General features: G+C 43.8%; 1 protein-coding gene across 2 annotated transcripts in view; it reads right to left on the reverse strand.

Annotated features, from left to right (window-relative positions):
• Positions 1-25309, reverse strand: part of LOC121715247 (leucine-rich repeat-containing protein 43-like) — an 84274-nt gene extending 58965 nt beyond the window's left edge. The window contains exons 1-5 of one of the 2 annotated variants that reach the window (XM_042100731.1): positions 25061-25309; positions 2485-2706; positions 1135-1245; positions 815-954; positions 52-290 (exon numbers count right to left, since the gene is read on the reverse strand). In XM_042100731.1, the coding sequence (XP_041956665.1) occupies positions 52-290; positions 815-954; positions 1135-1245; positions 2485-2706; positions 25061-25150 (802 nt within the window). In that variant the 5' untranslated portion in view covers positions 25151-25309. Of the gene's footprint in view, positions 1-51; positions 291-814; positions 955-1134; positions 1246-2484; positions 2707-3036; positions 3216-25060 lie in introns of those variants that run through there. The other variant, XM_042100732.1, reaches the window with a different exon arrangement.
• Between the last annotated feature and the right edge of the window lie 488 nt (positions 25310-25797).

Below are 25797 nucleotides of genomic sequence, written 5' to 3' on the forward strand. Positions count from 1 at the left end.
AACAAGACAGGCCAAAAGCTACGTGGACAGACAGACCAACACACAGACAACCTCTGAGTGTTGCCAGCCCTCTGAAGCGATGGTGGTCTTGAGGGCCAATACGAGTGCCATCCAGATACAAGAGGCGAGGCAGCCGGTCAATCACGAGACCTGGGTAAGCCGGGCTTAGCGCCAGTGGGTTTCCCTCCAGAACAAGTGTCCGCAGGCACGGCAAGGTTGACACGGCCTCCAGCATGGCACCAAGCCTGTCAAACCCACACCAGCTCAGGTCAAGCGATACCAACTGAGGCCTAGAGGGGACACAGGGTCATAGTTGGCATCAATGCCAGAGCAGAACCAGAGGTGCAGAACCACTGGCAGAAAACCATTTGTTTAATTTTCTTTTTAGAATTTCCTCTCAAATGATCTAGCAGTGACATACAGAACATGTTACTGCTACAGTGATGACCTAGGAACTTCTTATCATATGATCTTTTAAACAGGACTGTTTAATCTGTAACCTCTGTCTTTAACTTTAACTGTAATTTCAAATTGTGTTGTTGCCATATATAAACTGAACATTTTCCCACTGCCATTGTAATCTAGCCTGACGAGCCAGACCCACATCAAGATACACTGGCTGCAAATTACATTTGCTGCCGCTAGAGTGCATCTAGATTTCTAGGCTAATTGTAATCTATTTTATGGTGGTAACTACATTTTGCATCCAAATGGTTGTAATATGTACTGGTATTCATTTTGTGGAAGGCATCAAAATAATAACTGAAAGGCCTGAGAGTAAAATTTCTGCAGTCATCTAGTGGATAACACTGACCAGAAAGAGCTGGAAATGTACTGTAGGTCTTCAGTGGAGCCCAAAGGATTTCTACCCAGACCAAGGTGCTGTAGGCAAGGCAGATGGTGTTCACGTACTCCCCTAAGGCTGGAGATCTCATTAGCATACAGCTCTAGCACCTTCAGCAGAAAGATTCAAATAGAGCACAAATAAGGGTAGGGATTGGTTCAAAGGACAAAATATCTTTACTTTATCCCATGTTTGCATAATGTAAACTTCAGAACAGTGGCATACACATAAACTTGCATGTTGTGTACAGTATGTGTGTACGTCTGATTGAGTGTGTGTGCTTGCTTCACCTGAAGTGTCATGGGAAAATGTTTCAGTGGGATGTTAGATATGCAGTTGACACTAAGCACCAGCTGTTCCAGTTTGCTGAAATGCAGCAGCCCTTCATCTATGAGTGAAACCTGCCAAACACACACACACACACACACACAAAATGACCTTGATCATATTCCAGTCATACTGAAACTGACTGTGAATATTTTTCATGTGACATGGACATGACACAGACATTTGAACTTCACACCTATCCTGAAACCAACTTGTTATACCAATAAATATTTCATGAAGTCTATTATAATGTGATGTGTTTTGAGACTAGCTTCATCAATCAGAGTTGTTGCTCCATTGTTTTCACAGTACTTTGAGTTGACAAGGGCTAGTAGACTACTGCCATAGTTTTCTCAGCCAGAGGGACTACAGCAATGATGGTGGTCTTTCCCTGATGCGGTCATGACATGGTGAAATTCACTACAGTGATGTTATGAGCGGAATGATTGATCACATCAGACCATCAGATAAAAGGGGGAGGGCAAAAAACTATGATGACGACTGAGAGTGGGTGGTTTCCACCAAGCTCCCTCCTACTAGTCATTTTGCTGGTTAACAGCCTCTTTCTAGCAATACTACTTCATAGAAAATGCGCTCATGTTCAACTCAGAGCTTTGAAAGTAAGGGTTACATAATGTGGATAAAGCACATTTTGACTAGGTAGCACATAACACTACATAACACACCCAACATAGCACATTTTGACTATATGTAGCACATAACACTACATAACCACCCTACACAGCACATTTTGACTATATGTAGCATATAACACTACATAGCACATTTTGACTGTATTAAACATATCTATTAGAAAGCTCTGTGCTGTGTGCACTACCAAGTGGGAGTGTATATTAAACAATGAAAATCATGCATCAGTTAAAGAAAAACTTGTCAATATACTTCTTAATGCTCCATTTTACAAAGGGAATTAACTGAGATGGAAAATCCGTAATGTTATCACCTTCTTCTGTGAGTAGTTTGGCAGTTAAGAGCTTAGATAGGATCTAGCACACATAGGTTTATCCTGTGCGGAAACTGTGTGTTGTAGGTGTGACTCTCTGCAGCGGTGATGTGTGAGAGGCCAAGAGGAAAATGAAACGGCACGGAAAAGGCAGATGGGAGTGAAGATTTAAGTGTTGATCTAATTCAATGTTTTTTTTTTTCCCAATGTCTTTTATGTGGCCCTCAATGCGAAACGTGTATCTGTCTTCAAGATTGGGGAAACTTCTGGCATTTCCCCACCACCCATACCACAATTTGAACCAACTGAACAGCATATGAAATCATAAATTTAGTCAGTTTTCACTCACCCTTTGACCTACCACACGTATGGACGTGAGATAGGTATACACAAAGCCGTCACTCAGACACTCAGATGTCCGCACAGACAGCTCCCTAAGAGCTGATACTTGGTCACTCCATGATCCCTCATGCTTCCATGGTGACCGTGAGCAGGTAAGAAGGTCGATTAGCGAGCCCAGTTCCTCTGTGTTGGCCTCTTTGTCAGAAGTCTCATGCATGTTATCTGTCCGCTGTCACACACACAAACAAAACAACACATCCAACTCAAATACTACCAATACAGGGTAGCGAGATAGATTATCCCCAGTGTGATAGGGACCCCAACCTATCCCCTCCACTTTTGAGAAGAAAAAAAAAGTTTTCAAACATCAAACATGACGATCGTCAGTAAGAACATTACAAAATTCCATTATACAAAGTTAATCTTCAACGACAAGGGTCAAATCCAATCAGAGAGCATTTAGGTTTTCCATTGGTTGAACGCCAGGACAATTTTAATTGGACAGCACGTTTGTGTGAGTCAGGCCAAATGGATATCAATGCATGTCCATATTACTAACCAAGGGGAAACACGGCGGAAGCACATAAATCTCCTAATGCTGAGCCAGGAATGCAAGGTGTGCTCCATATGAGTTCAAAGTTAAGAGCCAAGCATAGCTAAATTCCATATGCAGTATTGTACAACAGATGAAGGAATCACATAGAATTGAATCGATACGGTCACGATACTTTGGCCATGATAAAGATAATATCATGATCAGGGCTCCGAACCGGTTCAAGGAACGAAAACGAAAACCGAAAACGAACGGAATTTTACTAGGAGCGTGAGCGGAAACGGAAACGAAAACAAAATGGTCTTCAACTGTTCCGGAACAGAAACGTTATTCTGAAATCCACAAAACCGGTTAATAACGTTTTTTTTTTCGTTCTCTATATATTTTATTAAATTTCACAAAAGCATATCCTATGTCAGGGAGACTATTTCCGGTTGTGCGAAAAACAAGCCCGCCTATGCGTAATAGCCTATTTTGCCTGTCCACGCCTTGTCGTTTTAAAGTCGGGATTTGAAATGTTTGCGCAATTATAGCCTATTCTATGTAGAAGAGTTAAACGGGAAATTTGAGACAGGCCTTGTCAGCAACAGACAGGTTCATTTATAAACAGGGTTGGAATTATAGCGCAAGCCTTTGAAGATCTCCATATGGATAAAACTTAGGCTACAACCAGGTAAGGAGTTTAGCACGTATCCAGAAATATTTTTGATAAGAAATTATTTATAGGCATAGGTTAGGCCTACAGTAAGTCTGTAGGCTATGGGATAGATAGCCCATCTGAATGTTTTTGAATGCCTCCGTAGCTATGCCCAAAAATGTATTATTTTTGGGCATAGCTACGGTATAGGCTAAATCAAGGGGAAATAATGAGTACGTCTATTCTAAGGTAAAGTCCACAAAAATAGACTTGATAGGCCCGCCAAACACTGCCTGAACTTTAAGAACGAACGATATTTTGCGTTCCGAACCGGTTCAGGACCGATATGTTGGTGGCGGAACGCATGCAAGAACGAAAATGTTAAACATAGGCCTACCTGAACCATTCGGAACGGAACGTTTGAAAAATAATTTCGTTTTTCAAGCCCTGATCATGATACAGTGATTATGCAATACTCAATATATTGCAAAAGATTAATCTGATACATCACAAAATCTGAAGAAAAAAAGGAAGAAAAAGGCAAAAAGCTGGAATTAAGTATTTATTCACTGCATTTCACAACTGAATTAAGTATTTATTCACTGCATTTCACAACTGAATTAAGTATTTATTCACTGCATTTCACAACTGAATTAAGTATTTATTCACTGCATTTCACAACTGAATTGAAACTGTGTACAAAGTGCACAAGAGTTTTAGCTTAATGCCTCTAAAAAATATACAAATAATTTTATAGTGTGTAGAGGATTACCCTCATTAATTTGAAAAGTGCCACAACGAGGATGCATGAAGTAGTGACTCTTGTATGTCAAATTGATGGATGGATGGATGAGTCGGTTGAGAATATTAGAGTTGTAGAATTCAATATTTTACTAAAAATATTGATATTTGAAACCAGCGTCGATAACATACTGCAAAAATAAATGATAGAATATGCTGTATCTATATTTTGCCCCATCCCTACTGTACAATGTTTGGGTCCACCCTTGGCTATGGACACAAAACTAAGCTAGTCTTGTGCTAGCTTGCCAAAATATTTTATATGAACAATACAACTTTTTTTGAATGTCATAGTAAGTTACCACAACTTTCATTAAAAGGAAATTCTAGCTGAGGTGATGTTCAGGTGATGTAAAGTAACCTAACAATGAAATGACAAAACAACAAAAGTAATAGTTTGATCATGGCCTATGTTGTCCAGTGCTGATTATATAGCCTAGCCTAGTCCTGTGTTGACATGTCCATACATGGCTTTTTTAAAATAAAATAAAAAGTCAATATTCCATTATGACATCTAGTCTGTTAAACCATTAGCCCAAATTGTGCAAAACACCCCAAAATTAGCTGGGTAAGCTAATAAGTTTCCATACATTAACATGCACCTGTATCAGCTCCACGTTCAAGCTTGGTCAAATCTGAAACACGTATAAACTAATAGACCACGCAACTCATGAGTGACGGCTTCTACACACAGTTGCATTCGGTCAACGCATGCCAATGGGTGTTCCCGACAGTAGCTATGCAAATGACTTGAAGTATAACCGTAATTTGATTGGTTGGTGCTGTCCGTCGATTGGCTTGATTGGCCGGTGTCGTCTTTCGGTGCAGCAACAGCTGAACTTCTCAACGCGAGCGACGGGAGAAACGTGACGCAACGGACCCACAATTCAGTTCGGCAACGGATGACGTGAGCCCGTGTTAAGTGAATGGGATGCGTCTCCAGCACTGCAACGCACGCAGCTGTGTGTAAAAACCGCGGGTCTCCAGAAATTAACAGAAAAGAAAAAACTGTCGAAAATAGGCAAAGATTTTGATTTACGATAAAGGTTAATTCACATGGCCTGGTTGAACTTGAATCCCTGTTGAAGACTGTTAAACACACAACATACTCATTAACATGCACTTGCCATTTTTCTATTTGTTAAAAGTATTCTGTTACAAATATTTATTTTTATTAGGCTACAAGGTCATTTGGTTAATTTTCTAGGCCTATGCCAGGCCTATTCATCTAGACGCCCGCGTGACAGATCCTGTCTGTTCCAATTTTTCTGTGGCCTGCAAGCTGCCTTTAAATCTGGCTGCCATGTATTAGACAAGTGCTATTTTTGAGATATGTGCATCCTATAGGCATTTTTTAGTAAAAGTTGGTTTCTGTGTCATCACTGCTCAAATTCTGATTTGAACACAACTTTGCAGTTCTCTAAACACAAGTCATTATTCACCACTTTAGTTGAGGGGCAACAGACATGATGATGTACCCATCGCACCTAATGCTTTAGTTGATGTTGTTCATACATAAGGTCAACATGAATGAGAGTATCTGAACTCATAACCAAGGGTCCATTTTGGGCCCAGTTCTCTTCACCATCTATATTAATGATATTGTCTCTTCCTTAAATGGTTGTCAAGTCCACCTTTATGCTGATGACACTATTTTGTATTGTATTGCTGACTCTGTTCAACTTGCCATTGATAATCTTTAGCTTTAATTTAATGTTCTTCAAGAAGCTCTCATTAATCTTACTAAATGAAAAGAAAACTAACTATATGCTATTTACTAGAGCAAGGAACATTGAGGTTAATGGTTTGCAAATAACTACTGTAAATGGTTCCAGCATTGATAGAGTTTCTAAGTACAAATATCTTGGTATATGGCTGGATGACAATTACAACATTTAATTACCATATAGCCATCCTAGTAAAAAAAACTGAGACAAAAAATTGGTTTCTTCTACAGAAACAAAGCCAACCTCCCTATGGAATGTAGGAAACAAGTTGTTGAAGCAGTTTTTAATGTCAGTTTTAGACTATGGTGATGTGATTTATAGAAATGCTACTGCTTGCTCACTTAAAGACCTGGACTCAGTGTACCACTCTGCCCTGAGGATCATTACTGGTGATGGCTATAGCACTCATCATTGTGTCCTCTATGGTAAAGTGGGTTGGTCATCTTTGACTGAAAGGAGACATAACCATTGGTATCTCTTTATTTACAAAGGTATGGTTGGAAAATTACCAGGTTATATTTCAAACATGCTTGTCTGGAATTCTGGTCCCTATCAGACCAGATCAAATGACTGTTTGATGCTTAAGGTTCCTCGTATCCACACTGAGTTAGGAAAGTCGGCCTTTTGTTATGGTGCCCCTACTTCCTGGAATAATCTCCAATGTAACATAAAAATGAACTCTCTACTTTCCTATAATCAATTCAAATCTGTAATCACAAACCTTCCTATGTCAAATTGTGACTACCCTCAATGAACCTCTGAGAATAAATAAAGATTGAATGAATAACCATTGTGTTAGTAAAATGATTGAATGTCCTGTGAGTTAATAACTAGATGAATAACTATTAGGGCTGTCAAAATAACTGATTAATTTCAATTAATTAATTTGAGAAAAAAAAACTGATTAAAAAAATTAGTGCAGATTAATCGATTCCGTATGACCTTTGACCCAGAGCCGTTCTAGTCATTAAAAATTAGACTGTAAAATGAAGGAGAGAAGAAAACGTGCTGCCTGGATCACTGATTGGAACATTTACTTTTAAAGGGACACCAACGGGCAACGTTTTCGTGTTAATTACTCATCTTCGTAAGTCAGTATATGGTTAAATGACTCATTACAGGGCGAATGAAGACTTTCTCGCCCGCCCCTACTGCCTGTAGGAAGAATATCCCGCTTGCAAGTTCAGTGTATCGTACCCGGCGACCGAAGCAGTTTCAGTTTCCATCCTGCATCCACAGCACAGAGGGAGGCTAACGAAACGCTAGCGATTGTTGCAAACGTGTGTATAATGGCAGAGCCGGTGAAGAAGCAGCGAAAACCCTTGATGGAAGATGCAAAGAAAAGGAAAAAAAGCTTCAGACCGAGCGAGGGGGAGTTTCATAGAGAAAAAGCATCAGGCTTGCCCGGTGTCCCTTTAAAAAACGGCCTGATGGTGTTGATAAAAATAAAGTGTTGAAAATAAAGTCCTCTGCAGCAAGGAATTTGCATATCACCAGAGTTCATCAACTCTATAGTCGCACATCAATGCAAAGAAAAAAGTGTTGACATTGAGGGGAGTGTTAATTTATTTTTATTGTGTCCCCTAGGTTATATCTGTGGCCTGAAATGCCTTGTATGTGAAAAAAAAAACTTCTTCCCAAAGCACTTTATTTCAAATTTATTTCATATATTAGCATAGCATATTAGGTCATATCATAGATTATTATGGCCATTATTTGAACAGTGAAAATATTAATACATTTTTTTTTTTAATCGATTGACAGCCCTAATAACTATATAATAACTATGCTTCAAGAGGCTGGTCCTGGTGCACCTCAAGACCAATTACCACCCTCACTGGACCCCTACCAATTCGCCTACCGTCAGAACAGGAGCACAGAGGATGGAATCTCTACGGCACCCCGGCGCCCTGTCCCTCCTATAAATATGGTTAAAGTCTGTAAAGTTTATTAAATCACAATAAAGAGAACAAAAATTTCAGGATGTAGTCAGTATGTCAGAATGATGCTTCAGAAATGAAGAAAAGTGTATATCACTTCAGAAAGTGTATATCCATTTAAAAAATCCATTCATTATCCAAACTCATTTACATGACATGCGGTGTGACTAATCGTTGATGCTTCTTGCTGACCTCTAATTCTAGGGAGAGACGGTGAATAACCTAATTTTATAAAACGGTGGCATGTTCCTTTAAGTAGACACACATCACACTCCTCAACCACAAACAGCCCCCTTCGTTTCTTGGTACTGTTTGTACCTGTTAGTTATCAAGAAATGCAACAAACACACATGCGCACACACACACACACCACCTCTCTTTCACACTCACACACACACACACACACACTTCACCTCAACCGAAGTGTGATTCTTTGTGGGTTTGATGGATGTGTGAAGGATTGCCAAAGTGGCTCTGGCCAAAAAACTCAAACACATGCTTCAGCATTAACTGTGTAGGAGTCCGGTCTGAATGCTATAGTAGCATCATCCACAATTAGTTGTGATGACTTTGTACCCAAGATTGTATTTTATCGGTGAGCTAATTATGATAAATTAAACTTTCAGGTTACATCGCAAACACGGTTTCCTGTGTTTGGTTAATATTATTATAGCCTAACATTTACTAGCTGACTAACAAAGGGAGCTTACCACTAGTTTAACACTTCAACCGAGTCATGCCACATCCAGAAGTTCTCTGATGATACTGCAATTGTGGGGTGTATCAGGGACGAACAAGAGGAGGAGTACAGAAGCCTGGTGGAGGACTTTGTGCAATGGTGCAAACTCACCCACCTTCAACTCAACACTTTAAAGACAAAGGAGATGGTGGTGGATTTCCGCAGGTCAAACCCCGCTCTGCTACCAGTCTCCATTGATGGGGTCAATGTGGAGGTGGTAAACACCTACAAGTATCTGGGCTTACAACTGGACAATAAACTGGACTGGTCAGCCAATACTGAAGCACTCTACAAGAAAGGGCAGAGCAGGCTGTACTTCCTGAGGAGGCTGCGGTCCTTCAATGTCTGCAATAAGCTCCTCAGGATGTTTTACCAGTCTGTTGTTGCCAGCATCCTCTTCTATGCTGTGGTATGCTGGGGAGGATGCTGGGTGACTAGATAGGCTGGTAAGGAAAGCTGGCTCTGTCATGGGAGCCGAACTGGAATGCATTACTTCAATATCAGACAAGGATACAAGGAAGTTTATTGTCACATGCATATAGTTACTGGATGTAAGAAATGCAGTGAAATTATGTCTGGTGTCAGCCTATTTGTGCATTTATGGGGGGGGGGGAGGGTTTCTTCCTTACTAAGGAAGAAACCTTGGGCAGATCCACGGCTCAAGGGGCTAACCCAACTGCCAGGGGTCTTGGTGTGTGTTGGGGGGATGACAAGGGAGATGGGATAGTGTGTTGTGTATGTGGGGAGAGGGCAGTGTGCAATATGTCATGAGACAATGTGCTGTGTATTGGGGGGGGGGGGGGGGCAGTGTGCTGTAAGTATGGTGAAGTGAGTATGGTGACTTACTACTGCAAGCAGAGTACTGTATGTATGATGTATGTGAGTGATGACAGTGAAGATGTGTGTGTGGGCGGGAGGGGAGTGGAGCAGTGCCTGTGTGTGTTTGTGTGTGTGTGTAGTGTGTGTGTGGGTAGGTGAGGGCAGTGTGCTGTAAGTATGTAGAGGATATGTGTTGGAGAAGATCCTAAAGACAATGTGCTGTGTATGTGTGTGGGGGTGGGGGGGGGGGGGGGGGGGGCAGTGTGCAGCAAGTATGTAGAGGAGGCTTACTGTAGCAGTGTGCTGTATGTATGTAAGGTGATGACAGTGATGATGTAAGTGTGTGTGTTTTTGTGTGTGTGTTGGGGATGGGGGTGGGGGGCAGAAAGGCTAGGCAATCAAGGACATGGGTAGATAGATGGAGGAGAAATCAAAAATAATAAATAAAAAGTTCTATGGAGATGTGCAAAAGTTGGAGAAAGTCAGATGTGTGTGTGTGTGTTTTGACATGTGATGAAATAAAAAAATAAACAAAAGGACCCTGAACAAACTGATCAGCATCTTGGACAATGAATGTCATCCACTCCACAGCACTATTGTAAAGCAGAAGAGCCTGATCAGCTATAATAATAATAATAATAAAGCTTTATTTGTATAGCACCTTTCATACACAGAATGCAGCTCAAAGTGCTTTACATTTGAAGCATGTAACACAATAATAGTCAGTCAGTCATTATCAATCACTTTTCTTTGCTGTTTATGTTATACTCAGCAACATATCAAAAATATAGAAAATGACGTCATAAGACTGGCAGCCTTAACCCTCTTACCCCCCACAAGCACGCCATATGGCAACTGTGGCAAGGAAAAACTCCCATATTCCAGGAAGAAACCTTGAGCAGAACCTGACTTAATAGGGGGAGCCCATCTGCTTCTGGCTGGCTGCGCCCTCCAATAGTAGCAGATGTAGAATAATCTGAAAATGTAGTCTACAGGATAAGATGAGTTAACTAAAAGCTTTCCTGTACAGGTATGTTTTCAGATCTTTTTTAAAAATATTTACTGAACTCGCCTGCTTGATGTACAGAGGCAGGGTGTTCCATAGTTTGGGGGCATAATAGATAAACGCAGCTTCTCCACTTTGTTTGTGGAGCACTTTGGGTACGATTAAAAGATTAGAATTGGATGATCTAAGTTTCCTTTGTGGTTGATAAGATATTAAAAGCTCAGAGATATATGAAGGTGCTATGCCATTCAGAGCTTTGTAAGTAATTAACATAACCTTAAAATCAATTCTATAGGAAATAGGGAGCCAGTGCAGTTCAGCCAACACAGGGGTGATGTGTTCTCTCTTCTTAGTCTTAGTTAAAAGTCTAGCCGCAGAGTTCTGTATGAGTGCCAATTTCTTTAGATGTTTTTTGGGAAGACCAGTGAAAAGTGCATTGCAGTAGTCTAACCTGCTAGTGATAAAGGCGTGAATTAGTTTTTCTGCATCTTGTTGAGTTAAAAAGGGCCGCACTTTGGCAATGTTTCTCAAGTGGAAATAGGCTGTCTGAGTAACTTTACTGATATGGGGCTTAAAACTTAACTCTGCATCTAAGATGACACCGAGGCTTGGAGACTTCGCTCACTGTCATGCACAACTGACAGACTGAGGAAGTCATTTGTCCCCAGGGCCATTGAACTGTTCAATGCTTCACTTAAGGGTAGAGGAGAGATAGACTTCTCTGCATAGTCTGTTTACCTGCTATATTAGCACATTTGCACAACCCCTCCCTACCTCCTGGACTTGACCAATGGCTGTAACCCTTTTACCTCAACCTATTCTTGCACTGACATAGTTTTGTTATATTATGTTGTCTACATTATACATTATTCTCTTATATGTCCATATTACTAGCCTCACCCTTTCAACTGTATATTGCATCTTGCTTGTGTCTGTTGAGGGGTCAACGACCATGGCACCCTTGACAGGAACAAGGAAGCGATCATCCTCAGCTGCACTCTGAATTACAGGCTCAGTCCCTGCCCTGTAATGCTTGATCGTCCTTAAGCACACTATGTTGATATTTGATTTAGTTTGTATTTAGTATTTTAGTATCATGTTTATGTTTTTATATATGTAGGCCTATATTACTTTTTCTGCTGTAAGTGCATGTTGTGTGTGATGTCTGTATGCTACTGAGACCTTGAATTTCCCCTTGGGGATCAATAAAGTCTCTATCTATCTATCGATCTATCTATCTATCTATCTATCTATCTATCTATCTATCTATCTATCTATCAGTGGCTAATAGTCAACGCCGTGTCTCAGTGGCATAAATGTATCGCGCACCAAATTAACCTCAATTGTATTGTTTCTGGGGCTCACTCTGGTCTTGTCGAGGATGTTTTCTGGCATAATCAGTAGGAGGGATGTTGTCTTGACGCTTCAGAAATCGGTGTATATCCATTTAAAGAAACATTGATTATCCAAACTTGTTTACTCGTGTGACTAATCTTTGATGCTTCTGCCGCAAGAAGATTGGTCACTGATACCATAATGTAGCGCAATATGGATAAACTGTGTTGCGCAGGCCGGATTCAACAATATGAAACTAACAATATGAAACTATACACCATTGTAAAAGGACATCTATCTATAAAGCAAGAAGTGTCTGTGTGTCCGGATGTCTGTGGCACGCATATCTCGCTGACCGTTTGTCAGACTGATTTCAAACTTGGCAGGTGTCTTGCTAGGGCATGAGTAAGTGCAGTGCCAAATTTGACGTTGTTTGAATAAGAAATGCAAAATATATCGTTAAATATATCGGTAAAAGAAGCACATTGGCTTTCGCCGCTAGCCTCTCCCCCTCCCACACAGCACTGTACTGTAAGCTACCAGTGAGGATAGAAGCAGGGCTTTGGCAGAACTGGATCAGTGTAGGTTACACGGGTAAAAACGTAACATGTCTGATCTCAACAATAAAGTGAACTCTGCGGATTTTGCAACAACACGACAAGACACACAGGTATGCAGTGGCTCTTCAAAATGACGTAAAAAATGATGTGCAATAAACGGACACTTCGAATAGCCCAGGCTACTTTGGACTGTCTTTAAACTTTGAATAAGCAAACGACATTTCCAACTGCAAGGGCTTCTTAAATTGAAACGAGCGATAATGGTCCCGAATTAACGAACGTCTCAGAATGCCACACATGCAAGGCATAACCAGCGACAAGCAACGAGTGGCAGACAGAGTGTGATGTCACTTATATGAATAGCCCAGGCTACTTTGGACTGTCTTTAGACTTTGAATAAGCAAACGACAGTTCCAACTGCAAGGTCCTAAATTGAAATGAGCGATGATGGTCCCGAATTAAAGAACGTCTCAGAATGCCACACATGCAAAGCATAACCAGCGACAAGCAACGAGTGGCAGACAGAGTGTGATGTCACTTATAGGCCACCAGAGACTGATTTTGAGTCACACCGTTGCAAATTTTATATGATGCATCATTCCACAAAAAGGTTTGTTTTCTCTATCATCAAGTTATTCAATAGGCTAAGCATATAGCCTTGACTCAAAACAGCTGTTAGGATTATGTAATTTTGATTTGTAAAAAATGTCACATGCAGCCATGCTGAAATTCTGCTCACTTCACATTTATTATATTATTATATTATCTGTAGGCCTATTCATTATTGAATGCTTAGGCCTACCTGGAATTATGTTTTTCCCTATCCTATTTTCAAAGCAGGCCTACCTGCAGGCATGTAATTGGGCTACAGGAATAGCATGTTTGAATGGGCACTGCACTAGTAAGGTTAATTTAGAATTGTTTAAGAACGCTATGCTATTTAAAGGTGGATAAAAGCAATTTATAAGTGGATAAACACAATTTAGAGGTGCGTAAACGCTATTTCTGCAATTCAGGAGGTGCGTAAACGCCGTTTATGTGCGTTTAGCCTCCACTACATCCCTGAAGAGCTCATTGTGGACTTCAGGAAGTCAAAACCTAGCACACATCAACGGGACTGAGGAGCATGTCACCAGCTTCAAGTTTCTGGGTGTCTACATCTCTGTGGACCTCTCTTGGACCCTCAACACTTCTACCCTGATCAAGAGGGCTCACCAGCGTCTCTTCTTCCTGAGGAGACTAAAGAAGGTCCACTGTCTCATCAGATCCTGGTGAACTTTTACCGCTGCACCACTGAGAGCATCCTCACCAACTCTGTCAGAGTATGGTTTGTAGGGGTGGGCGATATATATCGTCTGCGATAATATCGTGATTGTTGTTTTAACGATGTGCAAATTGACATTATCGAGTATTTAAATTACTTATGGGGAAAAACACTCGAAATCACGCATTGAAGACTCATACATTCCCAGGATGTATGCAGGAGAAGCCCCTGGCTGCAGCAGAGCAAGTGTCACGTGATCACTAGTGGGTCACAACCTAAAACGTTGTCCCATGCACGCTTAATGTTTATTTTGTGCAGCGAGAGTAGCCTACTTGGGATTTTATGCGGCTACTTCTGTTCAAGTAGCATTGATGAGACAGTCACGTTTTTTCCTACACGGTATTATATGGAGAGAAAACATTAGCCTTTGAGTCAGTTGTAAACAAAGAACTATTCTCATGTAACTCTTTTGTAAATGGACTGAAGTTCGCTTTAAATATCTACGTTTACCGATTATGCTAACCGTTAGCATCTCTATGGGATTTCTCATATACATTAGCCATAAGCTAACACATTAGTTTCTATTCTGTAACTTGGAATGCTAGCCTACATGATTGCTCTTAAACAAAACATAGAAGAAAATAACTGAGATGTACTCTGTTGGTCTGCTTAGTTTTACAGTGAATCCTATGTAAAGGTTTGAAAGGAACTTTAGCTTCAGACTTTCTCTTGGGAAACTGTTAGGCCTATTCATCTTCTCTAATGTAGCTGAGACCATGTCATTGCCACACACACAAGTGGGGGCAGAATTGGAAATGTGTCAGAGTGACAATGCATTGGTTGATTTGGTTAAAAAGTCACAGGTTAGGTTATTGGTTATTATTGTAATGATGCTATTCATAAATAATGAGCTGTAAAGTAACTCGGACTTTAACAAAAACTATTTTTTAAAGGATATCGACTAATTATCGTTAAAATCACAAAAAATATCGAGATATTATTTTTTGTCCATATCGCCCACCCCTAATGGTATGGCAAATGCTCTGCCTCTGACCAGAAACACTGCAGAGGGTGGTGAAAACTCTTCAACGCATCACTGGTTCCTCACACCCCTCCATCGACATCACATTGCACCTTCCTGCTTTTTTGCACTTCTGGTTAGATGCAAACTGCATTTTGTTGTCTCTGTACTTGTACTCTGCACAATGACAATGAAGTTGAATCTAATCTAAAATAACCTAATCAAATGAAACGTGTGACTGCTGGCCATATTCCCCATTAGGAATCAAGGATATGATGCTAGCTTGTTAGTTAATGGTTGATCGTGATTGGTTCAAAGGAACTCCAATGATTTTAAACTTCAAACAAGTGTCCACCCACCAGGAAGAAGATGTTTGCCAATGAAGCCAGGTCAGACACTTTGCCAAAGAGGAGCGTAAACATAGCCAAGAGTATGGTTCACGAGGCTAGTGACAGTAAGGCTAATTAGCATAATAATAGTTCTTTTTGCATTTTTTTTTTTTTCCATTTTATTTACTGCCCGCGGGAGATTTCTGTGATGCACACAAGTGAACAATATTAAAGGGGTGGTTCAGGATTTTGGACATAGGACCTCATTTCCAAGTTAGCAAGTGTGATATTTATCAGTGGAAACCGTTTTCAAAAAGTATAATTCCACCGCTGCTAAGAAACTAGTCCCTCAAAATGTAATGCGATCATTGAAATGCAAGAATAGAATGATAGAAATAAAACTATCAACACAGACATTTACATCAAAAATGTGTTGAAAACGGTCTCCACTGATAAATATCACACTTGCTAACTTGGAAATGAGGTCCTATGTCCAAAATCCTGAACCTTTAATTTATTTACATGATATAATGATTTCTGCCCGAAGAAAGTGCCCCAAATCGCCATTTTGTTTATGCTAGATGGTCAAAAGCTCAAAATTCTGTTTGGGAACAGTAGTTGGATTCAGCAAGTTAATTATGATAAAAAGAAAATGCCACACCATAGCCACGAATAGCCCTGGCCTACGCAAAAAAAGGTTACGCCAGAGCCCGCCTACGGATTCCCCATTAGACATTCTCTGGTTACGCCTAGACACCTAGGTAACCTGTGGGGTATACTACGAATCTCGATTAGTGGGTTAGCGAGGTATGTTGCGCTCAAAGCCCGGGTATGCTGTGACATGAAAGTGGATCTGTTTTAGTGTCGCTATATCACCATGGTATCTTATGCTGTCAACCAAACCTGGGGGGTATTCCATCAACCTCGCTAAAGGCCAAACCTGGCTTATTTCGATAAGTCTCGCTAATTTTAGTGAGAATTCCATTCCATTAACGAGGTTAACGTGAATCCCATCTTGGTAACCATGGGAATTTATGCCACAGAACTAACCTGCTTCGTAGCAGGTTAACTTTCAAGATAAATTAAGCTGTGTTGCAAAAAAAAAAACAATCAGTCGGAAAACGAGTCCAAAAAGATGGTTCCGTCAACCTGTGCTCTCGTCACCTGTAGCCTACAACTTCAAAAATAGAAGTAGGCCTATAGAAATGTTTTTTTTCCGACAGTGCACCAAGCATGGATTTACACATTCACTATTCACTATTCGCTCCAAAGAATGTATGAAGATTATACGATTAAAAATGTTTTAACTTCACATGCATGTGGTTCTAGGAATCGTGCTACTCTGCGTCACTTACGTTCAGTGGTGGTGTAACGTGCAGCGAGACTGTCACGGTTCAGACAGACGACCAGAGGACCACAATTGCGTCACACCAGAAAGTTTATTAAACTTAAGGGAAAAGTCCTGGGGGGGGAACACAGACACAACAGGGCGGATGAAACAAGGCAGAAGTACAGTTCAAGGGAAATCCAAATTCGTAGTAGCAAGGCAGAAAGCAGGTCTGGTTTTCTGGGGCAGAAGAGTATCCAAGATTCAGGCAGGTCCGGGGTCACAAAACAAGAGTGAGCCAGAAGCGCGAGCAAACAGGTTCCGGGTGTGAGCTTTGCAGACGATCTGACAAAGGAGAGCTGAAAGACAGGGCTTTAAATACTGGGAGAGGTTAGTGGGTAATGCAGCGCAGCTGGCAGAGTAATTAGAGCAGAGCAGAGCAGGGACAGGTGGAGCTAGTTAGGCTGAGTAGAGAGAGTGGGGAGCAGAGTGGAAGATAATGGAAACCAATTAAGGTGGTAACCCGGTGGAGTGAGAGGGCTCATGACAGAACCCCCCCCCCAAGGGACGGCCCCAGAAGTCCCAAGAGCAACACCACGCCGGGCGGGAGGAGGGGAGCCGGAGGAGGGCTAGAACTCCTCCGAACGGTCCGAGTGAACGTCCTCATCCTCGGAGGAAGCCGGAGGGTCGTGGTCGGGAGATGGGACAGGTCCCGAGACAGGGTCAGGCACAGGACAGGAAGCCGAGCGGGCAGGACGGTCAGGGACCCCTCTGGGGCGGCCCCTACGGATTGCAGGTTGATCAGGATGCCGTTGGTGGAAGGCGGTGATGAGAGTCCGATCCACAATCCGACTAGCCGGGACCCAGGTCCTTTCCTCAGGTCCATAGCCCTCCCAGTCAATGAGGTACTGGAGACCCCTACCCCTCCGTCTGGACCGAAGCAGGCGGCGGACGGTGTAAACCAGACCACCATCGACGAGCCGTGGAGGAGGAGGAGAAGGCGCAGCAGGGACCAGCGGACTCTCATGAATGGGCTTAATCTTAGACACATGGAAAGTGGGGTGCACCCTCATGGAATTAGGCAGTTGGAGCCGGACAGCAGTTGGGCTAATCACTCTTACAATAGGGAATGGGCCAAGGAACCGAGGTGCCAGCTTTTGCGACTCCACCCTGAGTGGCAGGTTCTTCGATGACAACCACACCCTTTGACCAACATGGTAGGTGGGAGCAGGAATTCTCCGACGGTTGGCCCCGGTAGTGTAGCTGGCAACGGATCTGAGGAGTGTGGCTCGGGCCTGTGACCAGGTGCGGCGACATCGACGGGCAAAAGCAAGTGCAGATGGGCAAGTAACCTCCCCTTCCTGGCTGGCAAATAGAGGAGGCTGGTATCCATAAACACATTGGAAGGGGGACATACCGATGGCAGAGCAGGTCAGAGAATTGTGTGCGTACTCCACCCATGTCAATTGCTGCGACCAGGAGTGGGGGTTGCGTGAGGTCATGCATCGCAGTGCCTTCTCGAGCTCCTGATTTGCCCGCTCTGACTGCCCATTGGATTGGGGATGGAATCCGGAAGTCAGACTGACTGTGGCTCCCAGCAGGTGACAGAACTCCTTCCAAAAGGCGGAGGAGAATTGTGGGCCACGGTCAGAAACTACATCCCTTGGCAGTCCGTGGATCCGGAAGACGTGTTCCAGGACCACCTGGGCGGTCTCCTTGGCGGTTGGGAGCTTGGGGAGGGGAACGAAGTGTGCCATCTTGCTGAATCGGTCAACTATGGTCAGAATGACGGTCATGCCACTTGAAGGGGGCAGCCCCGTGACAAAGTCAAGGGCGATGTGAGACCAGGGACGTCTGGGCACAGGCAGGGGCTGCAGCAATCCGGCTGGGGGCTGGCAGGACGACTTGTGTTGGTTGCAGATGGGGCAGGCTTGGACGAATTCCCGTACATCCCTTCTCAGAGAGGGCCACCAGAACCTCTGGGCGAGCAGGTTGTAAGTGCGGGTGGAGCCAGGGTGACAAGCTAGGCGGGAGTCATGTCCCCACTGAATGACCTGGGACCTCAGGTTTTCGGGGACAAACAGGCGGTCAGCTGGGCAAGCGCTGGGACCTGGCTGGTTACGGAGAGCTTCCAGCACCTGTTCCTCAACAGCCCAGGTCAGAGCTGCTACGATGCAGGGACTTGGCAGAATCGACACCGGATCCTTGGAGGGGGTGTCATCCTTCTGGAATTGACGGGAGAGGGCGTCTGGCTTGGTGTTGCGTGATCCAGGCCGGTATGACAGAGTGAAATTAAACCTGGTGAAGAACAGGGCCCAGCGGGACTGCCTGGAGTTCAACCGTTTGGCCGTGCGGATGTACTCCAAGTTCTTATGATCGGTCCAAACGAGAAATGGAATGGTGGACCCCTCCAGCCAGTGACGCCACTCCTCCAAGGCAAGCTTCACAGCCAGCAGCTCTCGGTTCCCTATGTCGTAATTGCACTCAGAGGGGGACAACCGACGTGAGAAAAAGGCACAGGGATGTAGCTTCCTATCCTCCGCAGCCCACTGAGAAATCACAGCACCAACTCCCACATCCGAGGCGTCCACCTCCACAATGAATTGCCGGTCCACATCAGGCATCTGGAGGATGGGAGCGGAGGTGAACCTTACCTTGAGGGTACTGAAGGCTTTGTCGGCTGCTGGGGTCCAGGTGAAGGGTTGCTTGGTGCTGGTTAGAGCAGTGAGAGGGGCAGCAATGGTACTGTAGTTCCGGATAAACTTTCTATAGAAGTTAGCAAACCCCAGAAACTGTTGCAGCTTCTTTCTGTTCTCCGGAACTGGCCATGAAGTGACTGCTGATATTTTGGCAGGATCCATTTGGATACTTCCCTCTGCCACTATGTACCCCAGGAAGGCCACTGTCTTGACGTGAAACTCACATTTCTCTGCCTTGGCGTAGAGGGAATTCTCCAGGAGACGATGAAGGACTTGCTGGACATGGCGGGTGTGTTCAGACAGGTTTCTGGAGTAGATTAAGATGTCATCCAGGTAAACGAAGACAAACTTGTTTAACATGTCCCGCAGCACATCATTCACTAGAGCCTGGAACACAGCAGGAGCATTGGTGAGGCCAAAAGGCATAACCAGATACTCGTAGTGGCCTGTTGGTGTATTGAATGCGGTTTTCCATTCATCTCCCTCCCGGATCCGCACTAGGTGGTAAGCGTTTCTGAGATCCAACTTGGTAAAAACAGTGGCTCCCTGGAGCAACTCAAAGGCAGAGGTGAGCAGAGGCAGAGGGTAACGGTTTTTCACTGTGATGTCGTTGAGTCCCCTGTAGTCGATGCAGGGGCGAAGAGATCCGTCCTTCTTCCCCACAAAGAAGAAGCCAGCACCAGCAGGAGATGAAGATGGACGGATTAATCCTGCGGACAGAGAGTCGTTGATGTAGTCCTCCATGGACTTTCTTTCAGGAGCAGACAACGAATAAAGACGGCCCTTTGGAGGGGCTGTTCCAGGGAGGAGGTCGATGGCACAGTCGTACGGTCGGTGAGGGGGCAGAGATGTGGCTCTTGCTTTGTTAAACACTTCTCTGAGACCATGGTAGCATTCTGGGACATTGGAGAGGTCAGGAGCGGAGTTAGTGGGTACTGGCCGAGGGGGTAGTGCGGCAGCAAGCAGGCAGGTTCGGTGGCAGTCCTCCCCCCACTCCCTGATCACCCCGGTCACCCAGTCGAGCTGAGGGTTGTGCCGGCGGAGCCATGGGTAACCCAGGATGAGGGGTTGGCCTGGAGAGGGGAGCAGGTGAAACTGGATAGTTTCTTGATGGTTTCCGGACAGACCCATCGAGACCGGGGCTGTGACATGAGTGACCGATCCGAGTAAGTGTCCGTCCAGTGCCCGGGCAGGAATAGGAGGTGTCAAACGGTGGTTCTCCAGTCCCAGTTGGCGTGCCAGTTTGATGTCCATTATGTTGGCTTCGGCGCCAGAATCCACCAGAGCAGCCAGGGTGTGAGTTGAGTCAGAGAGGCGGAGGTGAACTTGCAGCAGGGGTTTGCGGTCGGAGGACTGGATGGTCATTGAGCTCAACCGGACTCCCCCTATGCCCGGTGAGCTTCGGCTTTTAAAAGGGCAGGTTACCACACGATGTCCATCACCTCCACAATAGAGGCAGAGGTTTGAGGTGAAGCGGCGCTGGCGCTCTGCAGGAGTGAGAGAGGCTCGCCCAATCTCCATGGGCTCAGACTGGTCAAGCTGACTTGGGTGAGTGGCAGTAGATGACAGGAGCCCCGTCGGATCTCTCCGAATGCCGGTAGTTGGTGGACCTTGGCGCCCCCTCTCACGACGACGGGTTTGTATCCTTCTGTCGATCCGGACAGTCAGTGCGATGGCTTCATCAAGAGTGGAAGGCAGTTCATGGGAGACCAACTCGTCCTTGATATAGTCGGCCAAGCTATGGAAGAACGCGTCCACCAACGATGGTGTGTTCCAAGAACTTCGTCTTGCCAGGGTTCGGAAGTCGATGGAATGGTCTGCGACTGTACGTCTGCCTTGTCGAATACTGAACAGTTCACGAGACGCCTCTGCGGTTGGTGAATCCAGGTCAAACACCTTCAGCATCTCCTCAGCAAACAGGTTGAAGGTTGCACATGCGGGGGTTTGACGTTCGAACTCTGCTGTTCCCCAGAGTCGAGCTCGGCCCGTCAGGTGAGTGATGGCATACCCAACTTTAGCCCCTTCCGTGGCGAAGGTCCTTGGCTGCAAGGAGAACTGAAGTCGGCAGCTAGTCAGGAATGGCCGGACCTGGGTTGAATCGCCGTTGAACCGCTCGGGGTCTCCAATCTTGGGTTCCGGAGCAGCGGCTGCAATGACCGGGGCAGGTAACTCAGGGGCAGGGCTGGTGGGCAGACTGCCTGGAACTGGGCCGGTGGGCGGAGTGGCTGGGGTAAGGTTGGGGAGGAGTTGGATGATCATGGCGAGTTGCTGCTGGTGCTGCTGGAACTGCTGATGCTGTTGGTGGCCGACCTGAAGCAGGGAGGTGATGTCGCCGCTCATGCGGGCTAGCCCTCTCTCAGTGTGTTCCAGGCGTTGCATGGCGGTGGGTTGCTCAGGTTCGTCGGTTTCCATGTCGGGGGAAGTGTGCGCTGAGTCCATGATGGTCAGATCGTACTGTCACGGTTCAGACAGACGACCAGAGGACCACAATTGCGTCACACCAGAAAGTTTATTAAACTTAAGGGAAAAGTCCTGGGGGGGGAACACAGACACAACAGGGCGGATGAAACAAGGCAGAAGTACAGTTCAAGGGAAATCCAAATTCGTAGTAGCAAGGCAGAAAGCAGGTCTGGTTTTCTGGGGCAGAAGAGTATCCAAGATTCAGGCAGGTCCGGGGTCACAAAACAAGAGTGAGCCAGAAGCGCGAGCAAACAGGTTCCGGGTGTGAGCTTTGCAGACGATCTGACAAAGGAGAGCTGAAAGACAGGGCTTTAAATACTGGGAGAGGTTAGTGGGTAATGCAGCGCAGCTGGCAGAGTAATTAGAGCAGAGCAGAGCAGGGACAGGTGGAGCTAGTTAGGCTGAGTAGAGAGAGTGGGGAGCAGAGTGGAAGATAATGGAAACCAATTAAGGTGGTAACCCGGTGGAGTGAGAGGGCTCATGACAGAGACGGCATAGGAAAGGATTTACATTCTTGCGTGTTCGCAGGTTCGCTTCCCATACGAAGTATTAATGCTACATTGTTTATCACCTTGATGATTTTTTTTCACCTTGACATTTATAGTTATAATTTTTGATGAAAGACATATGTCTACTCATCTTCCCCTGGGGATCAATAAAGTATCTATCTATCTATCTATCTATCTATCTACTGCTGATAAAGGGTCATGCACATTTGGTAGGCTGTTCAGTGACAGCTTTGCCAGTGGGCTATATTAGGCTATATCTAATGCAAGCCAAAGGATCATTATTCTGTAGCCCAGGCAGCTAATAATTAAAACTGCTTCATGTGTCGACGATTGTTCATGAATGTCAAATCAACTGTGTGCTACACAGATATAGGCATAACTTGAATCGAAAGCCATTGCATTTCAGATCATTTTATTTCAAACACTTTGGGACTTATGGAGACAATAGGCTATTATGTTGATACTAATTTATTTTATGACCACCTACACCTAGACAATAATTTGGAGTGAACTCTTTTAATATAAGAACGTAGGCTATAGATAGTTTTGAATGCCAAAGTTCTTTTTGAGTTTATTTATTCATTCACTCGTTTTATTCACATTATTGACTGTTGTGTGTCCGAGAGTCAGTTTGTGGGTTTTGTAAGGGCCAGCATGAGGGACAAGACCTACAAAGTTGTGGGGAGTTAAGCAGGGACGTTGGTAACGATAATAAATGCTTCTAGCAGTGCTAGTTAACATTAGCTAGGCTACTGTAGCCTTCATACTGTATTATTCATATCAATCATTAACCTAGGAATACTTCTTCGTTCATTTAATGAACATTTTGTGTAATAATTCACGGCAAATTAATAAACTGAATATGGTGGTCCAAGAGCAGACCATGCACCAGTCCATGCATCAGCCCGACTGAGCAGTGATGACAGCATAGGATGAGTCAGGTAACGTCGAAGCACTGCCGTTAAAGGGACACCAGGCAACGTTTTCGTGTTAATTAATCATCTTCGTAAGTCGGTATATGGTTAAATAACTCATTACGGGGCGAATGAAGGCTCTCTCGCCCGCCCCTATTGCCTGTAGGAAGAATATCCCACTTGCAAGTTCGGTGTATCCTACCCGCCGACCGAAGCAGGATCAGTTTACAGCACAGAGGCAGGCTAACGAAACGCTAGAGATTGTTGCAAACGTGTGTATAATGGCAGAGCCTGCGAAGAAGCAGCGAAAACCCTTGACAGAAGACGCAAAGAAAAGGAAAAGAGCTTCAGACCGAGCGAGGGGGAGTTTCGTAGAGAAAAAGCATCAGGCTTGCCTGGTGTCCCTTTAACGTTAACCACTTTCACACACACACGATATAAAATACACAATGATAAATATAAAATTCAATATCAAAACACTATTATTTACACGATTACTCCTGAAATAACTGCTATTAACTGCACATTCACTATATAAAAATCACTGTTTGGAGGAAAGGGTTTGCGTGCTGTCGCCGGTTGGAAATGGTTTAAATGGCAAAATAATTTGCGCCGATTTTGCCTATATTATTCAGTGAGGCGCGGTGGTTTATGGAATGAGTAGTTCCTTCGCTCGGAAATGAAAATATGTACACAGTCTTGTACCTTTTGGTCTCTGCATTTAACCCAATCGGAATTAGTGAAACACAAACAGCACACAGTGAACACACAGTGAGGTGAAGCACACACTAATCCACTTTTGTTTATACTCAAAGATTGTTACATTTACAGTAGGTTCTCTGACCAATTTCAAGCCATGGCCTTTTGAAATTTTGATATGCCAGGTTTAAATAAGTTACGAGAGGAAAATATTTTTATTTGGTGTGAAACACACACATACCTGTTTTTATGCTTTTTTGTTTCTTTTCATAATTTGTATTTATATTTATTTTATCATTATTTTATAGCACAGGTGTCTAAAATAGATAAAAAGACTTGCACTTTCTGTTTGCAGTTTTGTATTTGAAAATACAGTATTTGAAAAAAAAAAAACATTGCATTTTAGGAAATAACCATTCTTTTTTGTATTATTCTTTAACACTGACGCGGCCCTCCAATCAGATGACGTTGGCAGAAGTGGCCGCCAGCTCATTTGAGTTTGAGACCCCTGGTCTATATCAAAAGCGGTTGTTCACTTTGTGTGAATGACGCTATTTTCCGCGTCTTTTTTATTCCAACCGTGGGCACTTTGGAGCAGAAACGAGAACGCGCACACATCCTGAATTACATACACCTGGCTTGACATAGTCGCTCCTACTCATCCTGGATTGGCATTAGTGAAACGAGTTGAGCTAGGATGACCAGACAAAGCTATGTCAAACCTCGCTTTATCACTTATCTTGGATGTCTTAATTCTGCCTTTGTGAAATACCCCTCTGGTCTGAGCTGAAAGCCTAGTTTGACCAATATATCACATAACTGCTATCGTAGTATCACTTAACATATACCCCTGAGTCAAGGCTTTATCAAGCCTCGATAGACTATGTCTACATAGCCTAGATATGTCTAACATGCTTCGTAGTATACCCCACTGATCACTACTACACTTCTCGTGTGAGCACAAGAAAAACATTTTGTGTGCATAAGAGACGATTCGCAGGCTTAACAAACAAATTGTGCAAAACAACCTGCTATTTGTTAGTTTTCAGGGCTTACGGGCTCATATATCGATAGTTGTTGCAATGACACCGAGTTAAACATAGGCTAGGCTACTCTCGAAACTACAGTTGCTAGCCTGGGCTATCGCAGTTTAGGCATGCCACCACCACACCTGCCCAAAGATTTAACAGCAAAACTCTTACTGATCTCCACACCGCCAATCAGTCACTCTCAACAATTCTTACCCAGCTCCCTTTGCCGCAGGGAAAATCCCTCAGGCACAAACTCTTCATTTCATTCTCAATGACTGTAGATAAGGCACAGGTGGGTTTCATTGTCACTGTTCACAAATGGGTAAGAAAAGAAGACGAAGAGAGAGCAGACACCGGAGAGGGTTCTTTCCAGTGGGGTTGCCCACTCGCGAATTTTTTTACCCTGCAAAAAAGATTTTTGCTGCCCACTCCGTTCGCCCATCAGTCACTTCCTAGGTTACATTCTCCTGGGTTGCCAAGCAACAGATGTACACAAGGCCTACACAGCAGAGGGTTGAACCAGAGCCATATTATAAAGGTAGCCTTTATGGCTCTGGGTTGAACCAAAGATTCTATAGTTAACTAACCGTCTCTGGTTGAACACTTTATAGATCAGCGGGTTGAGTAGGCTAATCAAGAATCTTCTTCTTCTTCTTCTTTAGTTTTTTTTTCAGATTGCACCGTTAAATCAAGGATCTTTAGCCTACCTAATAATAAATGACTGAGAATAAGAGGAAGAAATCTGCATTTTGTCTGGTCCTCCTCTAAGATAATTAACATTTTAGAAATGTCCAGTTATTTTAATGCTCAATTTTGTCAATTTTGTCACTGAAAGTTTAAAGTCATAAGACTACAGCCTATAAAATAAATAAATAATAAATAATAAGGGATAATGGCTGCCGAGGTGTCCCATTAGCCTATACGGAATTAATGGATGAGGCGGAGGCAAA

This window comes from Alosa sapidissima, chromosome 8, assembly GCF_018492685.1.
Source record: "Alosa sapidissima isolate fAloSap1 chromosome 8, fAloSap1.pri, whole genome shotgun sequence".
Classification (NCBI taxonomy): domain Eukaryota; kingdom Metazoa; phylum Chordata; class Actinopteri; order Clupeiformes; family Clupeidae; genus Alosa; species Alosa sapidissima.